At 44.3% G+C, this 17253-nt stretch overlaps 1 protein-coding gene across 1 annotated transcript in view; it reads left to right on the top strand.

Moving 5' to 3' along the window:
• Col6a6 (collagen type VI alpha 6 chain) overlaps positions 1 to 17253 on the top strand; it is a 142031-nt gene that overhangs the window by 47672 nt on the left and 77106 nt on the right. The window contains exons 6-10 of the mRNA XM_038321283.1: positions 674 to 1231; positions 3545 to 4120; positions 7611 to 8180; positions 14787 to 15130; positions 15220 to 15298. Of these exons, the coding sequence (XP_038177211.1) occupies positions 674 to 1231; positions 3545 to 4120; positions 7611 to 8180; positions 14787 to 15130; positions 15220 to 15298 (2127 nt within the window). The remainder of the gene's footprint in view (positions 1 to 673; positions 1232 to 3544; positions 4121 to 7610; positions 8181 to 14786; positions 15131 to 15219; positions 15299 to 17253) is intronic.

Genomic DNA, 17253 nt, shown 5'->3' with positions numbered 1-17253 from the left:
AAGGGACACTGTTAGTCGGGGGTGACATGCATTTTTAAGCTGAGATTATTGGCCTGTATGATTATATTTTCTCTTCAGAACAAAGCAAAACCCCATGGTAGTGTAAGTTGGCATCTGAAGACTGACAGAGGTGTCTGGAGGGATTCTCTCTAGTGAAGCCCTACCAGGATGTACGAGTAGGTGCCATGTGTATAATACAAAGATGTTCCACATAGAGGGACATGGCCGTCTGATTGACATCTCATTTTATAAACGAACTTGTATGGATTTCTCTGGAGTATTATATCAGGGGCTTCCAGTCAGGGTTTTTACTCTCCGAGGATATTTGGTGACTTGTAGATACATTTTTTGTGTGTCCTAAGTAGGGAGCTTTCTTGGCATCCACTGAATTGATGAAGCGAAGATATTTGCTAGCCATCTTATGGATTGATATTCAGAGCACTACTACAGTAAATACGACCTGGCCCCAGATGGTGCTGATGTTGAGATACTTCGTTACTAAAGAACAGAATAGTCTTGAGTTTTATTGCCTTGTGATGCTTTGTTTTCGTGTCTTCATGATGCACACACCGAGCTTGAACATAGAATTATTTGTGACTTGCGTTTTCCTATGAACTCTTAATTTTTTTTATGTTCAGTGATGCAAATAAACATCCTAGTTTCTCCCACACAGCCTGTAGAGACATGAAAGCGGACATCATGTTTCTGGTGGACAGTTCTGGCAGCATAGGACCTGAAAACTTCAGCAAGATGAAGACGTTTATGAAGAACCTGGTGAGCAAATCCCAGATTGGGGCGGACCGGGTGCAAATTGGTGTGGTCCAGTTCAGCCACGAAAACAAGGAGGAGTTCCAGCTCAACACGTTCATGACCCAAAGTGACATTTCCAGTGCCATCGACCAAATGACTCACATTGGAGAAACAACCTTGACAGGCAGTGCGCTGAGCTTTGTGTCCCAGTACTTCAGCCCCGACAAGGGGGCCCGGCCCAATGTCAGGAAGTTCCTCATCCTCATCACAGACGGCGAGGCTCAGGACCTAGTAAGGGAACCAGCAGCAGCACTTCGGAGAGACGGCGTGATTATCTACTCAGTGGGTGTATTTGGCTCCAATGTCACCCAGCTCGAGGAGATCAGTGGGAAACAAGAGATGGTTTTCTATGTTGAGAACTTTGACATTCTGCAGCATATTGAGGATGATCTTGTTCTGGGAATTTGCAGTCCCCGTGAAGGTAAGCATGGCATGGTCGCAACAAGGGGGCTAAACAGAGTTGTATTTGAATGCTATAAGTTTCTTAGTTGAAATGTTTGATTTAGTGCCTTTGAGCTTTTGAGTTAAACAGTAAAGGCTGGGTGTAGTGGCTCATGCCTGTAATCCCAGTATACAAGCTGAGACAGGAAAAATTGTCAAGGCTAGCCTGGGCTGCATTGAGTTTCAGGCTAGTCTGGAATACAGAGTAAGACCTTGGCTCAATGCTCCACTGCCCCCCAAAGAAAAATAAATAAATAAATCCACAAAGGAATGGTTTTGGCCTACCTAGTTTTCCCATTTGCAGATAAATAATAGACCTAATGTGACTGATTACTCCCTCAAGAAAAATGATATCACCAGGTCTTATGTCAGGGTCCTTGGAAAGAGTGGGTTTGTCAAGAGCTCTTGTGGAAGTGGTGTACTGAGGAAGTATTTCCAGGACGGATAGAAGGAAAGCAAAACAGACAAGAGGTGGAACCTATACAAGGCAGTCATTCCAGCTGAGCCTAGTTTCAGCACAAGCCCATGAACAATGTTAGAACATGAATCCTACAACTGTTGGCCCAGCTTTCCGATGAGGGGCCCAATCTTATATGTCTTGTGCCATTAGGCCACATGAAGGCTGCTGAGGCCAGTTGGTAGAGGAACATAGCCTCCTGATTAGAAAGACGTGTTTGGCTTAGCATCTGTTTGGTCAAATGAAATGGTATTTTTTAAAACTCTCTTCTAAACCTTACAAAACATGGCTGTAGTTAGTGAACTTGAGCAAAAGAAGCTTCTAGAAAGTAAATGGCAGGCTGCCCACTCTTCCTGCAATACTGCAGAATATGGAAGTAGGCAAACCAAAGCTCCAGGGAGAAGATGCAGCTCAGCGGTAGAGCTCTCTCAAGGTCATGGACTGAACCCCAGCCTCTCACCTTCCCCCCAAAACAAATTAACAGAAGACCGGCAAATATAGTCACATTGTTCTGTGACCCCTGGATTTAATGATAGAAGCATTCTGAAAATTCACTCTGAAAAATATGTATTTTCATACTTTTAAGGGAGAAGAGACATTGTCTCGTTATTCTAGCAATGGGTATGTTCAGCTCCCATTGTAGGGTTTGGTGGTAGTCATCTGTGTTTGGTAGAAGAGGGACTACATCTGGTTTCTGTCCCCTGGCAATGCCATCCATAATAAGTACAAGTTCTCTGAAGGGCTCCAATGCTGAGCAAACATCCTCCCCCCCCCACCAAGTTCCTGAGTAAGCCAAGCAATCTTCACAGCCAGCAGACAGCTGGAGGGACCCAGTTTTCCTCCGCGGGGTCAGCCTTTCTTGGGAATTTAATTTTTGGCTCCTTACACATGGCTCTGATCAGTGTTGAGTACATTGGCTCTTGTGTCTTGTGTTTTCAACAGTCCACCACATGGCTCACAAAAGATGGAAATGTGAAAGCCAGCTGGGCACTGGGGGAGTACTTTCTCCCAGGTCTTTTTCTCGAGAACAGATGAGCTAACACGCGTTTGGACTGTACTTTATCTAAGATTCAGGGAGAGCATGTACTCCCAACATAAAGACCAAATGACCGTCTCAGGACTCCACTTCTCCAGAAAGGATGAGTTAACCACTAGAACTCACAGCTGGATGTGCTCCTTTAGACGAATTCGAAAGTAGGTCTTTCCCGATCAGCTTTGCTGTCGTGCTGACCTCAGGCTTAACAAGTTCACAGAGTGTCATGTTAGGACAACTTGCTTGAGCTAAATGAGAGCTGGCCTACTTTTATGATGAGTCCTAATAGTAGGAATAAATATTTCAAGAAAGTCAAAAAGGAAGAAAATGTGGGCTTAGAAATCAGCCATGATTTAAAAAAAGTGTAGCGTTGTTAAAATTCTTTCTGTAGTTGTTTTGTCTTTTGCCCATGGGATGCCAATAGCATCTCAAGATCCCTATAACTTAAAAATGAGCTTGTAGAAATAAAAGCATATGGGAAAGGGATCATTTATATGGGAAAATCTATACAGAGTTATGATTTTCCATTTTTTTAGTCTAATGGTTGAGATTCTGCTCCTGATACTTTTGATGGCTTTGGGATGGCCACTCCAGCTCCTCCTACTGTGGTACAGGCTTCACTCCACAAGCTCACCTGAGTACTGCCAAGTGTGGACAGAACAGCAGGTATCTTTGTTATCCAGAGACTCAACCCTCTGTGTGTTCCTGCAGACAACACCAGCCATGTAAATGGAAATTGGGGGACCTCCCACAGTGAATCTCAAAAGGTTTTCTTTCTTTCTTTCTTTTTTTTTTTTTTTTAGAATGCAAACGGATTGAAGTTTTGGATGTTGTGTTCGTCATCGATAGCTCTGGTAGCATTGACTATCAAGAATACAACATCATGAAGGACTTTATGATCGGCCTGGTAAAAAAAGCTGATGTGGGCAAAAATCAGGTCCGGTTTGGAGCTCTCAAGTATGCTGATGACCCGGAAGTGCTGTTTTATCTGGATGAACTAGGCACAAAGTTGGAGGTGATTTCAGTGCTCCAAAATGACCAGCCCATGGGGGGTAACACTTACACTGCTGAGGCCCTGGCCTTCTCCGATCACATGTTCACTGAAGCCCGGGGCAGCCGTCTGCACAAGGGGGTCCCCCAAGTCCTCATTGTGATCACCGATGGAGAATCTCATGATGCAGAGAAACTCAATGCCACCGCCAAGGCCCTGAGGGACAAAGGCATTCTCGTCCTGGCAGTGGGGATTGCTGGTGCCAATAGCTGGGAGCTGTTAGCCATGGCAGGCTCAAGTGACAAGTACTACTTCGTAGAAACATTTGGAGGCCTGAAAGGGATATTTTCCGACGTATCAGCCAGTGTCTGTAACTCTTCAAAAGTTGGTAAGGCCTGTCAATTGAGTTTTTCCTAATTATTAAAAATAGGACCAAATGAGTGAGACCCCAATCCGTCACATTTGGAAACAAGTTTTCTAGGGAGGAGAGAAGGAACCAAAATTATGAAGTGGTTTTCCTACTTTACAGAATCTCAGAGTTTGACAGTCCTTCAAGGTATTTCATTTATCCTCTTCCTCAAGAGAAAACCATTTGAAAACACTTCTATTTCCTCCCACCTGGGCTCTCCGACACTGGGAACTCTGCTGTTTTTAAAAAGATTCTCTTTATTAGAACATAGGTTTACTTAGGTGTCTTCACCCCCCCCCCTTTTTTTAAATTTCATTTTACATACCTATCCCAGTTCCCACTCCCTTCCCTCCTCCCATTTCCCACCTTCCCCCCCCCCACCCCACTCCTTATCCACTCCTCAGAGAGGGTAAGGCACATTGCTTTGAGGAAAGACCAAGACCCTCCCTACTATATCTAGGCTGAGCAAGGTGTCCATCCAAAGAGAATAGGTTCAAAAAAGCCAGTACAAGCCGTAGGGATAAATCCTGGTGCTATTGCCAGTGGTCCCTCAGTCTGCCCCAGCCATACAACTGTCACCCACATTCAGGGGTCTAGTTTGGTTCTATGCTGGTTCCTTCCCTGTCTGACCAGAGGTGATGGGCTCCCATTAGCTGTTTCAGTGGGTGTCCCCATATGGCCTCTTTGCTCATATTCTCATTCTTCCCTCTCTTCAGCTGGACTTTAGGAACTCAGCCCAGTGCTCTGATGTGGGTCTCTGCCTCTGTTTCCATCAGTTGCTGGATGAAGGTTCTATGGTGACATTTAAGGTAGTCATTAATCTGACTACAGGGCAAGGCCAGTTTAGGCGTCCTCTCCATTATTGCTTAGGGTCTTAGCTGGGGTCATCCTTGTGGATTCCTGGAAATTTCTCTAGTGCCAGTTTTCTTGCTAGCCCCATAATGACTCCCTCAATCAAGATATCTCTTCTTCTCCATCTCTGTCCTTCCCCCATCTTGACTATCCTTTTCCTCAAGGTCTCTTCCCCCACCCCTTCTCCCTTCATCCTCCTCTTCTGCCCTCCCTTCTCCCCTGACCACCATACTCCCAATTTTGTCAGGAGTTCTTGTGTAGTTTCCCTTCCCAGGGGGACCTATATATGTTTCTCTTAGCGTTTTCCTTGTTACTTAGCTTCTCTAGGGTATTGGACTATAGGCTCGCTATCCTTTGCTTTACAGATGGTATCTACTTAAGAGTGAGTACATGCCATGTTCATCTTTCTGGGTCTGGGTTACCTCACTCAGAATGTTCTTTTCTAGGCCAACTCTGCCCTCTTGTAAGGACAATCATCCATTGCCTGAAGTCATTTTCTCCTCAGGCCAAATATCTTTGGTTTCTTCTTGGATTTGTTTATGGTCCAGGTTCATTGAAAATACAGACTTGGGTATTAGACACTTCAGTCCAGGCTCTGAGGGCTCTATGGCAGAGAGAAGCTGGCTTTCCCTTACACATCTTTTCATTCTGGCAGCTAGAGGCCCTGTGACTGTGTGCATGTGTGTGGTGTGTGCCTGTGCGTGTGTGAATGTGTGTGCACGCTCATTCATTGTTCATGCATTCAGCTGACATTTTACATGTTTCATCTTGCTAGACATGGTGCTGTGTATCTATAGTCCTAGCATTTGGCAGGCCAAGACAGTTTGAGGCCATCCTAGACTACACTCTTGGGTTCCAGGCTAGACCTGCTTTGTCATGTAAGCTCATCTTTTCCTTCCCCCACCAAAAAAAAGCGTGAAAGAGAGCCTTAGCCTTTTTTCTAAGGCCTTTCAAAGGAAGAGACAGAATTTGCTTTTCGAAAAGGAAGACTAGTAGGTGGAAAACATAAAAGCAATTTTGTGCTCTAAAAAATAAATAATGAAGATGTTTTTATTAGAGGAATTTCTGTTGGTTCGCAATTCCAACATGTGGGTACAGTTCTTTTTCAAAATTATTTAGCTTTTATTTATTTATTTATTTTATAAATTTATTTATTTATTTTTATTTTTTGGTTTTGATTGTTATGAGATTTGCCTCCTTAAAATGTAGCCTCTAGCTTTTTCTCTGGAAAACTAGCAAGCTTTCTGTTTGTTACTAGAAACGAGGACAAATCTTTATTTCCTGGATAGTGAATGCCTAAAATTTGGTCTGCCCTTTTATTCTCTATGGAAGTTGACAATTGCAATTTCAGACCGAAATGTACCCATCAAGAAAGGAAAGGAGAAAGGCCGCTAGATGCGAGTCTGAAGCAGAGTGTAATGAGTTCATCCACTCCTGAAGAATCCTTATTCACCGGACCCGCTTTTCTCTCATCTGTGGCAAAGCCGCCACCTTTAGCCTTTTCGGAGGCCACACTAAGAGCTAGGTTGAGGTTGAGAAGATGGCTTAGAGAACACTTGCTACGCAAGCAGGAGAACATGGGTTCAACTCTCCAGCACCCATGTAAAAAGCTGGCTGTGCCTGTCAGCCTCGCTCCATGGGGGGACTGAGACATGAGAGGGTCACAGGGGCTCACTGGCTGTCAGCCTAGCTCTAGCTTCCCTGAGACCCTGTCTTAACGGATGAAGGTGGGGAGGATAAACCATAACAACTCATGTCCCCTCTGGCCTTCATGCACGGCTGCACACACCTACACACTAATGTACATACACCCTACACACACTCACACATAATTAAAAAAAACTAAGTTGGGTCAGTGTTGATAACCCTGGAAATTCAAGGAAGTGACAGGGCTTAGCAGAAAGCTAGCAGATGCAGACAAGTGTGTGCTAGGTACAACTTATCTATTACCAATGGCCTCTCTTGTTCTCTTTGTTTTGTATGTGTTACAATCATACAGTGGGATAATCTTCGACTGTATCACATTATGTGCTCGAAACCATTTTTTCTTAAGTTGATATTTTTGCCTACATACACCAGAGAGAGGAGGCTGATAGAAAAGTCAGAGAGCAGAAAGCATGCTTTTTAACAATTTGCCCTAATAAACCAGAAAAAAAAAATTTATTGGACCAACTGGACCAGGGAGGCCAAGTTAATAATACTGAGCATCTGCTTCTATTCTAATCTCTGTGTGAGCATGTGCTAATGTTGTTTGCTGTGCTACTACTGTCCCCGGCCTTCTGGGAAGGTTAGGCTGAGATCGCAGATGAGGAGAGAAGTCTTTGTATAACACTGCTGTCGGTTCTCTGGCATGTCAAAACAGAAAATGGCGCAAGACCAAGCAGACAGAGCCAAGAGAAACACAGAATGGATGGGTTAGCGGTGCATGGCTCCTGCTGTTTTTATGAAAGGATCATTTGTATTTATTTATTCTCCAATTAATGTGACCACAGAGTAGCATGAGATAAGGAACCAATTTGAAAATACTATTTCTGTAGAGCAACAGATGTCCAGTTGACTCCTGGCAGGTTAAAGAAAGAGTCTCCTGGTCTTAACTCATTTCCTTTCCTCTCTGTAGATTGTGAAATCGAAAAGGTTGACCTTGTTTTCCTCATGGATGGGTCAAACAGCATCCATCCAAATGACTTCCAGAAGATGAAGGAGTTTCTGGCGTCAGTCGTTCAAGACTTTGATGTCAGCCTCAACCGGGTGCGCATAGGAGTGGCCCAGTTCAGCGACAGCTACAGATCAGAGTTTCTGCTGGGGGCATTCACGGGGGAGAAGGAGATCTCTTCCCAGATTGAGAGCATTCAGCAGATCTTTGGGTACACCCGTATCGGAGATGCACTCAGGAAGGTGAGGCACTACTTCCGGCCGGACACGGGCAGCAGGATCAACGCAGGCACCCCTCAGGTGCTGCTGGTCCTCACAGACGGCCGGTCCCAAGATGACGTGGCTCAGGCCGCTGAGGAGCTGAGACACAAAGGTGTGGACATCTACTCAGTGGGCATTGGGGACGTGGACGACCAGCAGCTGGTCCAGATCACAGGGACAGCAGAGAAGAAACTGACGGTGAATAACTTCGACGAGCTGAGAAAGGTGAAGAAGAGGATCGTTCGCAACATCTGTACCTCAGGCGGTGAGAGCAGTAAGTACTGAGCATGCTCGTCATTTTGATTTCCCCCGCCATCTTCGTTGACATTTTCCCCCAACTGTTTACCTCCCCTGGGCCTGCTGAGAGAATTTAGATTTGGGCCTCTGGATTTCAATTTGAAATTTTTCACAGCTATGAAGTATGTGTATTTTTGTGAGCCGTGGAATGAGAAGCAGAGTGTTAGAGACCCCGAGTCTTCTATTCACAGTGTCTCCCAGAGGAAACATGACTCTTCTGTGAACAGAGATGCCTGGCTTCGGAAGGTGTGAGGGAGAGGCCATTGTTCACACTGTTCTGCTTTCGGAGGTTGCAGAACGTGTCACTGAGAAAATGAACTGCCTGATGGATTTTCGTTGCCTGGCAATAGGCCCACAGTGCCAGCGAAGCTCCCATGTGGAGAACATCTCTAGGTCTATACCTTTACTAGAAAAATTTATCACAGAGGTTAATAAATATCTTCCTAGGAATGACCACATTTGGAGGCTAGAAAGTTCAGTCAGCCAGGGGAGTGCTTTCTATGCAATAATTATGAATACTTGAATTTGATCCCCAAGACCCATATAAAATACCCAGATGTGGTGATATATGCCTGTAATACCAGGCCTGGAGAGATGGTGACAGGAGGATCCCTGGGACATGCTGGAAAGTCAACCTAACCTAGTAAATTAGTTCCAGGCATTGTGAGGCTCTGTCCCCAAAATAAGGTCTGTGGTACCCAAGGGGTTGACACATGAGGTTGACTTCTGGCCTCCAGGTACACATGTGCATTCACACTCAGGCACACACACACACACACACACACAGAGAGAGAGAGAGAGAGAGAGAGAGAGAGAGAGAGAGAGAGAGAGAGAGAGAGAGAGAGAGAGAGAGAGAGAACATTTTGACATTTTTATGGTAGGTTGAGTGTCTTGAAAGAATAGCTCTTTTTTCTTACAAATGACACCTTATGGATTGGTGATTACTCTATCCCAGTACCACTGGTGATGGTAAACATTAACCGCAGACTTCAATCAATGAAAGAAAGGCTACAGGCTCATTTAGAGGCAGACACGACTTCAGGTCCCTGCTCCATGCCATCTTTTCTTGGAGAAGTTGCTTCATTTTAAAATAAGTTGAATGTTTTCCTTTGTGGAATGTGACTGAGCAACACCAGGCTCATCTCCGTGCAGCTTACGTGAGAAAATGCATATTCACACCTGACTCTCAACAAGCCTGACACCTGCCATGGAATCAAGTTCCTCTGTATCAGCCAGGGTTCCCTAGAGGAACAGAACTGGTAGAATGAATCTCTCTTTATATAGAAAGGGGATTCATTTGAGTGGTTTACAGGCTGTGGTCCAGCTAATTCAACAACGACTGTCTACTGGCAAAATCCAAGAATCCAGCAGTTGTTGAGTCCACAGGCTGGATGTCTCAGCTGGTCTCCAGGAGATGGCTTGGCTCCTGAAGAAGAAGGCTCTAATGCCAGCAGAGGAATGGACTTGCTAGCAAGGGTGAGAGTGAGGAGGCGAAGGAGCTCCCTTCTTCCCTGTCCAGGAAAGAGGCTGGACCGCAGAAGTGTGGTCCAGATTAAAGGTGGCTCTTCCCATCTCAAAAGTCTTGAACTAAAAGTAGGTCTTTCCACTTCAAATGATTTAGTTAAGAAAAAAAAATCCTCATAGGTGTGTCTAGCAGCTTGGGTTTTAGTGAATTCCAGATGTAGTCAAGTGAACAGCCAAGAATGGCCAAAACACCCTCCATTTTTGCCTACCACTAACCCATTAAACGCATTCATAAGGGCTGGATGTTCTCCTTAGTCACCTTATTAAAAGACTGAGCTTCCTCTTAGTGATTAATATGCCTTCCCCACTATAACTATAGAAACTTTACGTTCCAATCAAGGTTTTACCTTTCCAGCATGCTACAGGCTGCTCACCTGACACAAAAGAACAGGCCACATGTGGGAGACATTTCTCCCATTGTTCCTTTCCTTACCTTCCACACCACCCCTTCTGTTAGGCTTTGCCCTGCTACTTCTGCTAGCGTTGGTCTCTGGCCATTCTAGAATGGACTGGAGAGAAGAGAAGAGTGGGAGAAACAGAAGCATTTTGCTCAGAGGTACTTGGCAGGTGGCAGCCACTGGTTTTCTGGTAGCCCACACCTGAAGCTGGGTCCTGGGGTAGGAGCATCCTTGGAGATCTTCCTTCTTCCTACTGCCTGTATCCTTAGTAAAGCCAAAGTTTAGGGGAATGGCTCAGATAGTGTTCCTTGGAGAATATGTTGTGGAATAATCTTTTTGTACACTGTGAAGATTTGTCATTCAGACTAGGTTAATAAAAAGCTGAATGGCTAATAGCTAGACAGGATTTTTTGAGCAGGGAGGATTCTGGGAAGAAGAAGGTAGAGTCACCAGCAGATGCAGAGGAAACAGACATGCAGGAAAAGAGTCACGCAGCAACACATAGATGAATAGAAATGGGTTAACTTAAGTTATAAGAGCTAGTTAGAAACACGCCTAAGTGTAGGCAGAGACTGCTCATTCATTTCCCAGTGGCCCACATCGGAATAATAACACAGAAACTATACTAATTACAACACTGTTTGGCCAGTAGCTTAGGAATATTTCTATCTAACTCTTATATTTTAAATTAACCCATTTCTATTATTCTGTATATAGCCATGCGGCTGTGGCCTACCAGTAAAGTTCTGGCTGGTGGCTGGTATCTTTCTCCTTTGGCAGCTACATGGCATCTCTCTGACCCTGCCTACTCTCTCTATAACCATCTCTGTTCAGATTTCCTGCCTGGCTTTACTCTACTAAGCTGGATGAAGCAGCTTCTGTTACACGAGGAGGGGGCCCTTTGTTTGTCCCTGCCTCCCGGCTAGCTTACACTCAAAATAACCACACAGAAACTATATTTATCAAAACACTGCTTGGCCATTAGCTCTAACTTCTTGTTGGCTAACTCTTACATCTTAATTTAACCCATTTCTATTAATCTGTATTGCTACATGACTGTGGCTTACCAGCAAGATTCTAACCAGCGTCTGTCTCAGGCAGGAGATCCATGTTGTCTCTCACTCTGCTCTTCTTCCCAGCATTTGGTTTTGTCTTCTCCGCCTACCTAAGTTCTACCCTATCAGGCCCAAAGCAGATTCTTTATTCATTAACCAATGAAAGCAAGACATGAACAGAAGAGCCTCCTACACCAAGCTTCTTTAATAACCACTGGAAATAAAGCATATTGATAGCATACAGAGGAGATTCCCACATCATCTAAGCTATTGGCTGAGCTTTTATAATTAGTAAGTCTCCATTTGGTTATTTGGGAGCTGGCAGGTGGGACAGAAAAACTTGCATACAAGAAGAGATAAGTATGTCTGGATTCAAGATGGTCCCTGTCTCTTCCTTAGCCCCTGAACATCTGGAGAAGATTCTGACTTTTTTTTCTGAGCTCTCCCTGCCCCTCCTCTTGAGTGGAGGGTCTGGGGATCCTGAAACAGTTCCTTTTACTGCTTGCTTCTACCAGTTCCTGAGGCCACAGTAGCAAGTCCAGAATCCACAGTCCTGGAAACGACTGCTCCTCTTTTGCAGGAACCCTGGGACTTGCTCCTTGAATTTCTAGGCTTAAGTTAACTTGAAGCTACTTTTTTGAGCCCCTTTCTCTTGAATTAAAGAAATTGCTTCTCTTTGTGTGTGGGATAAAGCTCAGAGTACATCAACAATTCTCTCCAAAAGTATTTTCCCAAGCTCCAGCCTCACACCTTTTATAAGAGCCCAATGGGTAGGTCAAAAGTTGAAGGTCATGAAGTTGGTCAGGGGTCGCTGTCTTCCTGCATTTTGCTTTAGACACTGCTCTGACTTTGGAATGTGTCTGGTTATTCCAGCCAAATCTTCTCCATTAATTTTCTATTTCACAAGAGATGCTCATTGTAAATTATTAGGTAGAAAATTATCTTCGAACACTCTAGTTTTTACTTGAGTGCATGAGAAAGTTTAAAAATGGGAATCTTAACTCCCAAGTAGTGAGTTATTTTTAAAAGAAGCAGTTGCTATGCCAACGAGACGGCTCTGCCAGGAGAGGCACTTGCCCCCAAACTGGCAACCCGAGCTCCATTCTGGAACCCACATGGCTCAAGGAGGGAAATGAGAACTGCAAGTTGCCCTCTGACCTCACCCCCATGCAGGGCCCCCATAAACAAATATCTTTAAAGCCTTTTTTAAAAGTAAGGAAACAAGCATGGATATGAAAAGATAAAGAGCTCTTAAGATAAACTTGAAGTCATTAGCCCAGCAAACAAGAACGCAGGGCTTTGAAGCCAGCCTATGGGCTGAGGGCTGATGAGGCTAGCATGGGCCGTGATAAGCTTCAAAGGCATGTGCAAGGATGTTATGGGATACCCGCTCTGAAATTATAAAATCCTCCAACCACAGAGGTCAGTCAGTAGTTTGGTGTGTTTTAAAGTTAACCAGGCTTCGATCTGGACATTTGCTTGGCTTGTTTTGGGGGGTTTCAGTTTGGTGCTGGGTGCAGGGGATTGGCTTCATCCATGCTAGGCAAGTACCACTGAGCTACGCCCCAGCCTCATTGATCCACTCCTCCATAGCACACGCTGAACCCTGGGACACAATTACCATTTGAGTCCTATTTTCCCCTTCATAAATCCTGGGCACGCTGAAGAGTCTCACGGCGCGCAATGATTCAAAATGGAAAACAAGGAGCAGCTGCGTGGGAATGCCCCACACAAGTCAAGTCTTTCCTCTTTTGCCCAACAACTGAGCCCATTTTTCTCACTGAGATAGTTTCTTCAGGACCACAGCTGCCTATTCTTATTAATGTCCCTCAGACTGCAACAGTGTCCGATTGATTTATTTATTGTGTGCATTTGAGGGTGGGGCACGTGTATTACAGGCATGTGGAGGTCAGAGGACAACTTGCAGGAGTCAGTTCTCTCACTCGGCTATGTGGGTTGTGGGAACTGAACTTGGATAATCAGGTTTGGCAGAAATACCTTTCCCACCTCCTCACTGGCCCCCAAACAGGATTTTTTTCATACTAAGAATATGCTACCATCGTCTCTAAATAAAGACCTTGACAAATAAAAGAATCAGATAATTAGAATCAGCTTTGGGGCCTGGCAGGGCAGACAGGAGTATGACTATCCCATCGAATCTGCTCTTTTGTATTCTTATTTGAGACATATAATCTCTTGTTTTTTGTGGTTAAGAAAAGTGACCCTAGTTTAATTTTTCATGACCTTTGAAAATCAACCTTATCCTGCCTAGCTCACTTCTCAAACTATCTCTGCCTCCCGTGAGTTTAGGTCACCACTGGCAGATTCCCTTTGAAGCAAGCCTCCTCATGGAAGACTCCAGTTCCCCAAATTTCTCAGGCACAGATCTTTCTGGGCCAATCCATGAGAATTCCCTTGCCAGCTTCTCCTATTCCCCATTGCACTTAGTCATGTGGCGGCTTGGCCTGGACTTGTTCACCAAGTTCTGTTCCATTGATTGTGATATTATGGAATCATTTGCCAATTTTAATTAAACATGAGGGAGTTAGACCGTGTTTTTGGCATACTAGATGCCAGACACACACACACACACAGTCTGAAAACTGCTGATTTAAGCAATGTATATAAACATTTTTTTAGCTTTTTAATTTGTTTTTAACACCAAGCTCCATGTGTTGAGAAGGCAGCAAAAGGTTGGAGCGAGTTAAGCAGCTCAGACATTCTTGAAAGAAAAACACGCGTGCCATTAGAATTTTATCCTTCTCAAACTATCCGCCTTTAGGGAGCTCAGCTTAAAATATCAAGCCCATCTAAATGTCTTCGATGCTGAAACTTCCCTGGTGTTAATAAGATAACAGCAAAGACCTTTAAATGTAATACGACTCCAAGGCTCTAGAATCCCGAATGGCAGTGCCCTGGCTTCCCAGATGGCTGACTCCTAAAGGCACCAACAAGTTGAATAACTGGATTGCCAGGTCTCTTCACCTAGAGGACTTAAAAAAGATCTCAACAGTTTTTCCCTCCTTCCTTCCTCTCTCCCTCCCTTCCTCCCTCCCTCTTATATTGATTTCTTCTATGGGTGGATGTTAAAGATGATCAAAATTGACTCAATGCTTCTAGAAAGATAATAGGCCAAACTTTCCTGTGTGCTTTTTTTCGCTTCTGAATGACTTTCTCTGTTCAAATGTTTTTACTTTTCTCTCACTCCTATTATAATTTAATATTTGTCAATGACCTCAGTTGTTAAGTAGTGCTATAGGAATGTGTTTTAGATTACTGCCATTTCCACAAGATGCCTTAGAGTTACTTAAGAGACTGAGTACATCACAATGTGTTTTTAATGGCTAGAATAGAATCATTTAGCATTTTAGTTGTCGAAGAATCATCCAGATTCAATTCCAACTTAAAAAAAAAAAGTAATCTTATTATTCTACAGATCGTTGAAGAATGAGTTTGTGGCTTTCCCCTGCTCCATGGTTTTCCTTGTTTTCCTACTTTCTACCTAGAATAGAAATTGGACTTCTTAGCCCCTAGAATCAGACGTGCGTCAGAATCACATTAGTGTGGTGTTAATCCTAACAAGAGACTCTTTCCCTTGCATCCTAGACTGTTTTGTGGATGTCGTGGTTGGATTTGATATCTCAAGTCAGCAGAGGGGGCAGACTTTGCTCGAGGGTCAGCCTTGGATGGAGGCCTACCTCCAAGACATCTTACGTGCCATCAGCTCCCTCAATGGGGTGAGCTGTGAGGTAGGCACCGAGACTCAGGTGAGCATTGCTTTTCAAGTGACAAACGCTGTGGAAAGATACCCCTCCAAGTTTGAGATCTACAGCGACAACATACTGAGCAGCCTGCAAGGTGTGACAGTCAATGGCCCATCCCGCCTCAACACAAACCTGCTGAGCTCTCTGTGGGACACTTTTCAGAATAAGTCGGCTGCCCGAGGGAAGGTAAGATGGAGTTAGTTCGCATGTTGACCTGTGGTTTTTCAGTAAACGTTTTGCTAATTTTTCCCTCATATTTCTAAAACCTACCCTAGGTGGTCCTTCTGTTTTCAGATGGAATGGATGATGATATTGAAAAACTTGAACAGAAATCTGATGAACTCAGAAAGGAAGGTACTGAACTGGGGGAGGGGTAGGAAGGGGGTGAACTATTTTTACTTATTTTAGATAGGCTTTTATTTTGTAGCCCAGGCTAGCCTGGAGCATCTTCTGTAACCCAAGTTGATCTCAAACTCAGGGCAGTCCTCTTCTTAATGTCTTGAGCTTTGGGATTACAGGAACGAACCACTGTGCCCGGCTGCCTATTCATTTTGTCAGTTCAGAACACAGCTCTATTGTTTCCAGGTATTTTACTGACCCTGAATTTGGCAATCACGTCCCCTCGGAGCATTTGGATCTCACTGCCTCTCATGGTCCATGTATATAAAACAGCACACTGACCAGGGCTCTGTGCTTCACCTTCTCTTACTGTGCGTGTTCTTCGAGCTTTTCTTGGAGGCAGCTCCTTCCCATCTCCCCGCATGTTGTCCACATTGCTACTTCTGTCGCATGGCAGTGAACAGGAACAAGTGCCCAAGGAACATGAGTGCTGGATGGCTTCCTCCTGACACTAACCATTTCCAGACTTGCAAGCATTTTTGGACAAGTTTCCTCGTGTACTGGGGTTTTGCAATTCTTTCCTTCAGACCACAGAAGGACCAGCCATAGCCATGATGGTCATGCAGCCTCAAAGTTCTGGAGCCAAGCATTTAGCTTTTAGAACCAACAGCCCTCCTGACTTACCCATTTAAGATATGGGTCAGTGGAGGCGAAAAGTAGCCACATGTTCTGAATCAGGACCAGTTTCCCATAAGTGGGTGCTGCTCTCACACCCACATATTCTTTGTTGGCAGGATCACCCACCTGCCAATCACTCAGAGCTCTGTAGTCTCTGAAGAATTGCCATTGGCCCATAGGAATTCCATTACCCAGAAAGTTACCTGCCTCTTTCTTGGGCAGTATAAGAAGCTGGACCTTGGTGTTTGTCAAGTGGCATGGAGGCTGTGATCTATGCTCCAGAACTCTCTGAGGTCAAGTCAAAGCTAGGGTACTGCTTGGGTACTGCCCTGTCCTTCACCCCCTTTCTTCCGGGGACTTTTCAACATATTGTATGTATCCAAACCTTACATCAGAGTCTGCTTCCAGGGAGCCTGGTCTAGTACAGGGCTTACCTATTGGGTTCACTAATGTGGGTTGGCCAGAATCTGTCTTTCCTGTTAAATTCTCTCCTTAACTTAAATTTTAGAGTTCTCTGGATTTACAGCTATACAGTAAAGGTTTTTATTTTACCCTTTATTTATATTTTATAAAGCTTCCTTCTCTTTATTCTATCCAATCTTGGTCTTTGTTTTTGAGTTCTAAACAGATTTTAATTAAGATTAAGGATAAGATTTGGGGTACCTAGTTTGAGAGGACAGTTTTGTTGTAGATGGAGAGACAGGTTAACTTATAAGAACTAGCTAGAAATGAGCATAGATAAGGCCAGACATTCATAACTAATAATGAGTCCCTTCCGGGCAGTGTTGGTATACACCTTTAATCCCAGCACTCAGGAGGCAGAGGCAGGTGGATCTCTGTGAGTTCGAGGCCAGCCTGGTCTACAAGAGCTAGTTCCAGGACAGGAACCAAAAGCTATGGAGAAACCCTGTCTCGAAAAAAAAAATGAGTCCCCATGTCATGATTTGGGAGCTGATTGGTGGCCCCAAAGAAAGCCTGTTACATGTCTCAACTTCAGAAGGTATATTCAGAAATATTTAGACATTTAGACTCTTTGATAAAGGAACAAAGGAATGATGGTGGTATCATCCTCTTAACATCACAAGGCTCTCAAAATGGACAAGGAAGACCCTTGTCCCTGGCTTCCCAGATACTTCCACTGATGAGATGCTGACCTAGGAGGCCGCTTTAGTTCAAGATCATATATTATCATACAGACTAGGCAGCCATTGTGCAACAGGAAGAGGGGAGAAAATAATGAAGTGGGTGTGGCTCTATAATTTATGCATGTAGACTGGGTTTGAGTTAGTTCA

Source organism: Arvicola amphibius, chromosome 3 (genome assembly GCF_903992535.2).
Source record: "Arvicola amphibius chromosome 3, mArvAmp1.2, whole genome shotgun sequence".
Lineage (NCBI taxonomy): Eukaryota > Metazoa > Chordata > Mammalia > Rodentia > Cricetidae > Arvicola > Arvicola amphibius.
Note: the sequence above shows the minus strand (reverse complement) of the source record. Positions and strands in the feature narration are given on the sequence as shown.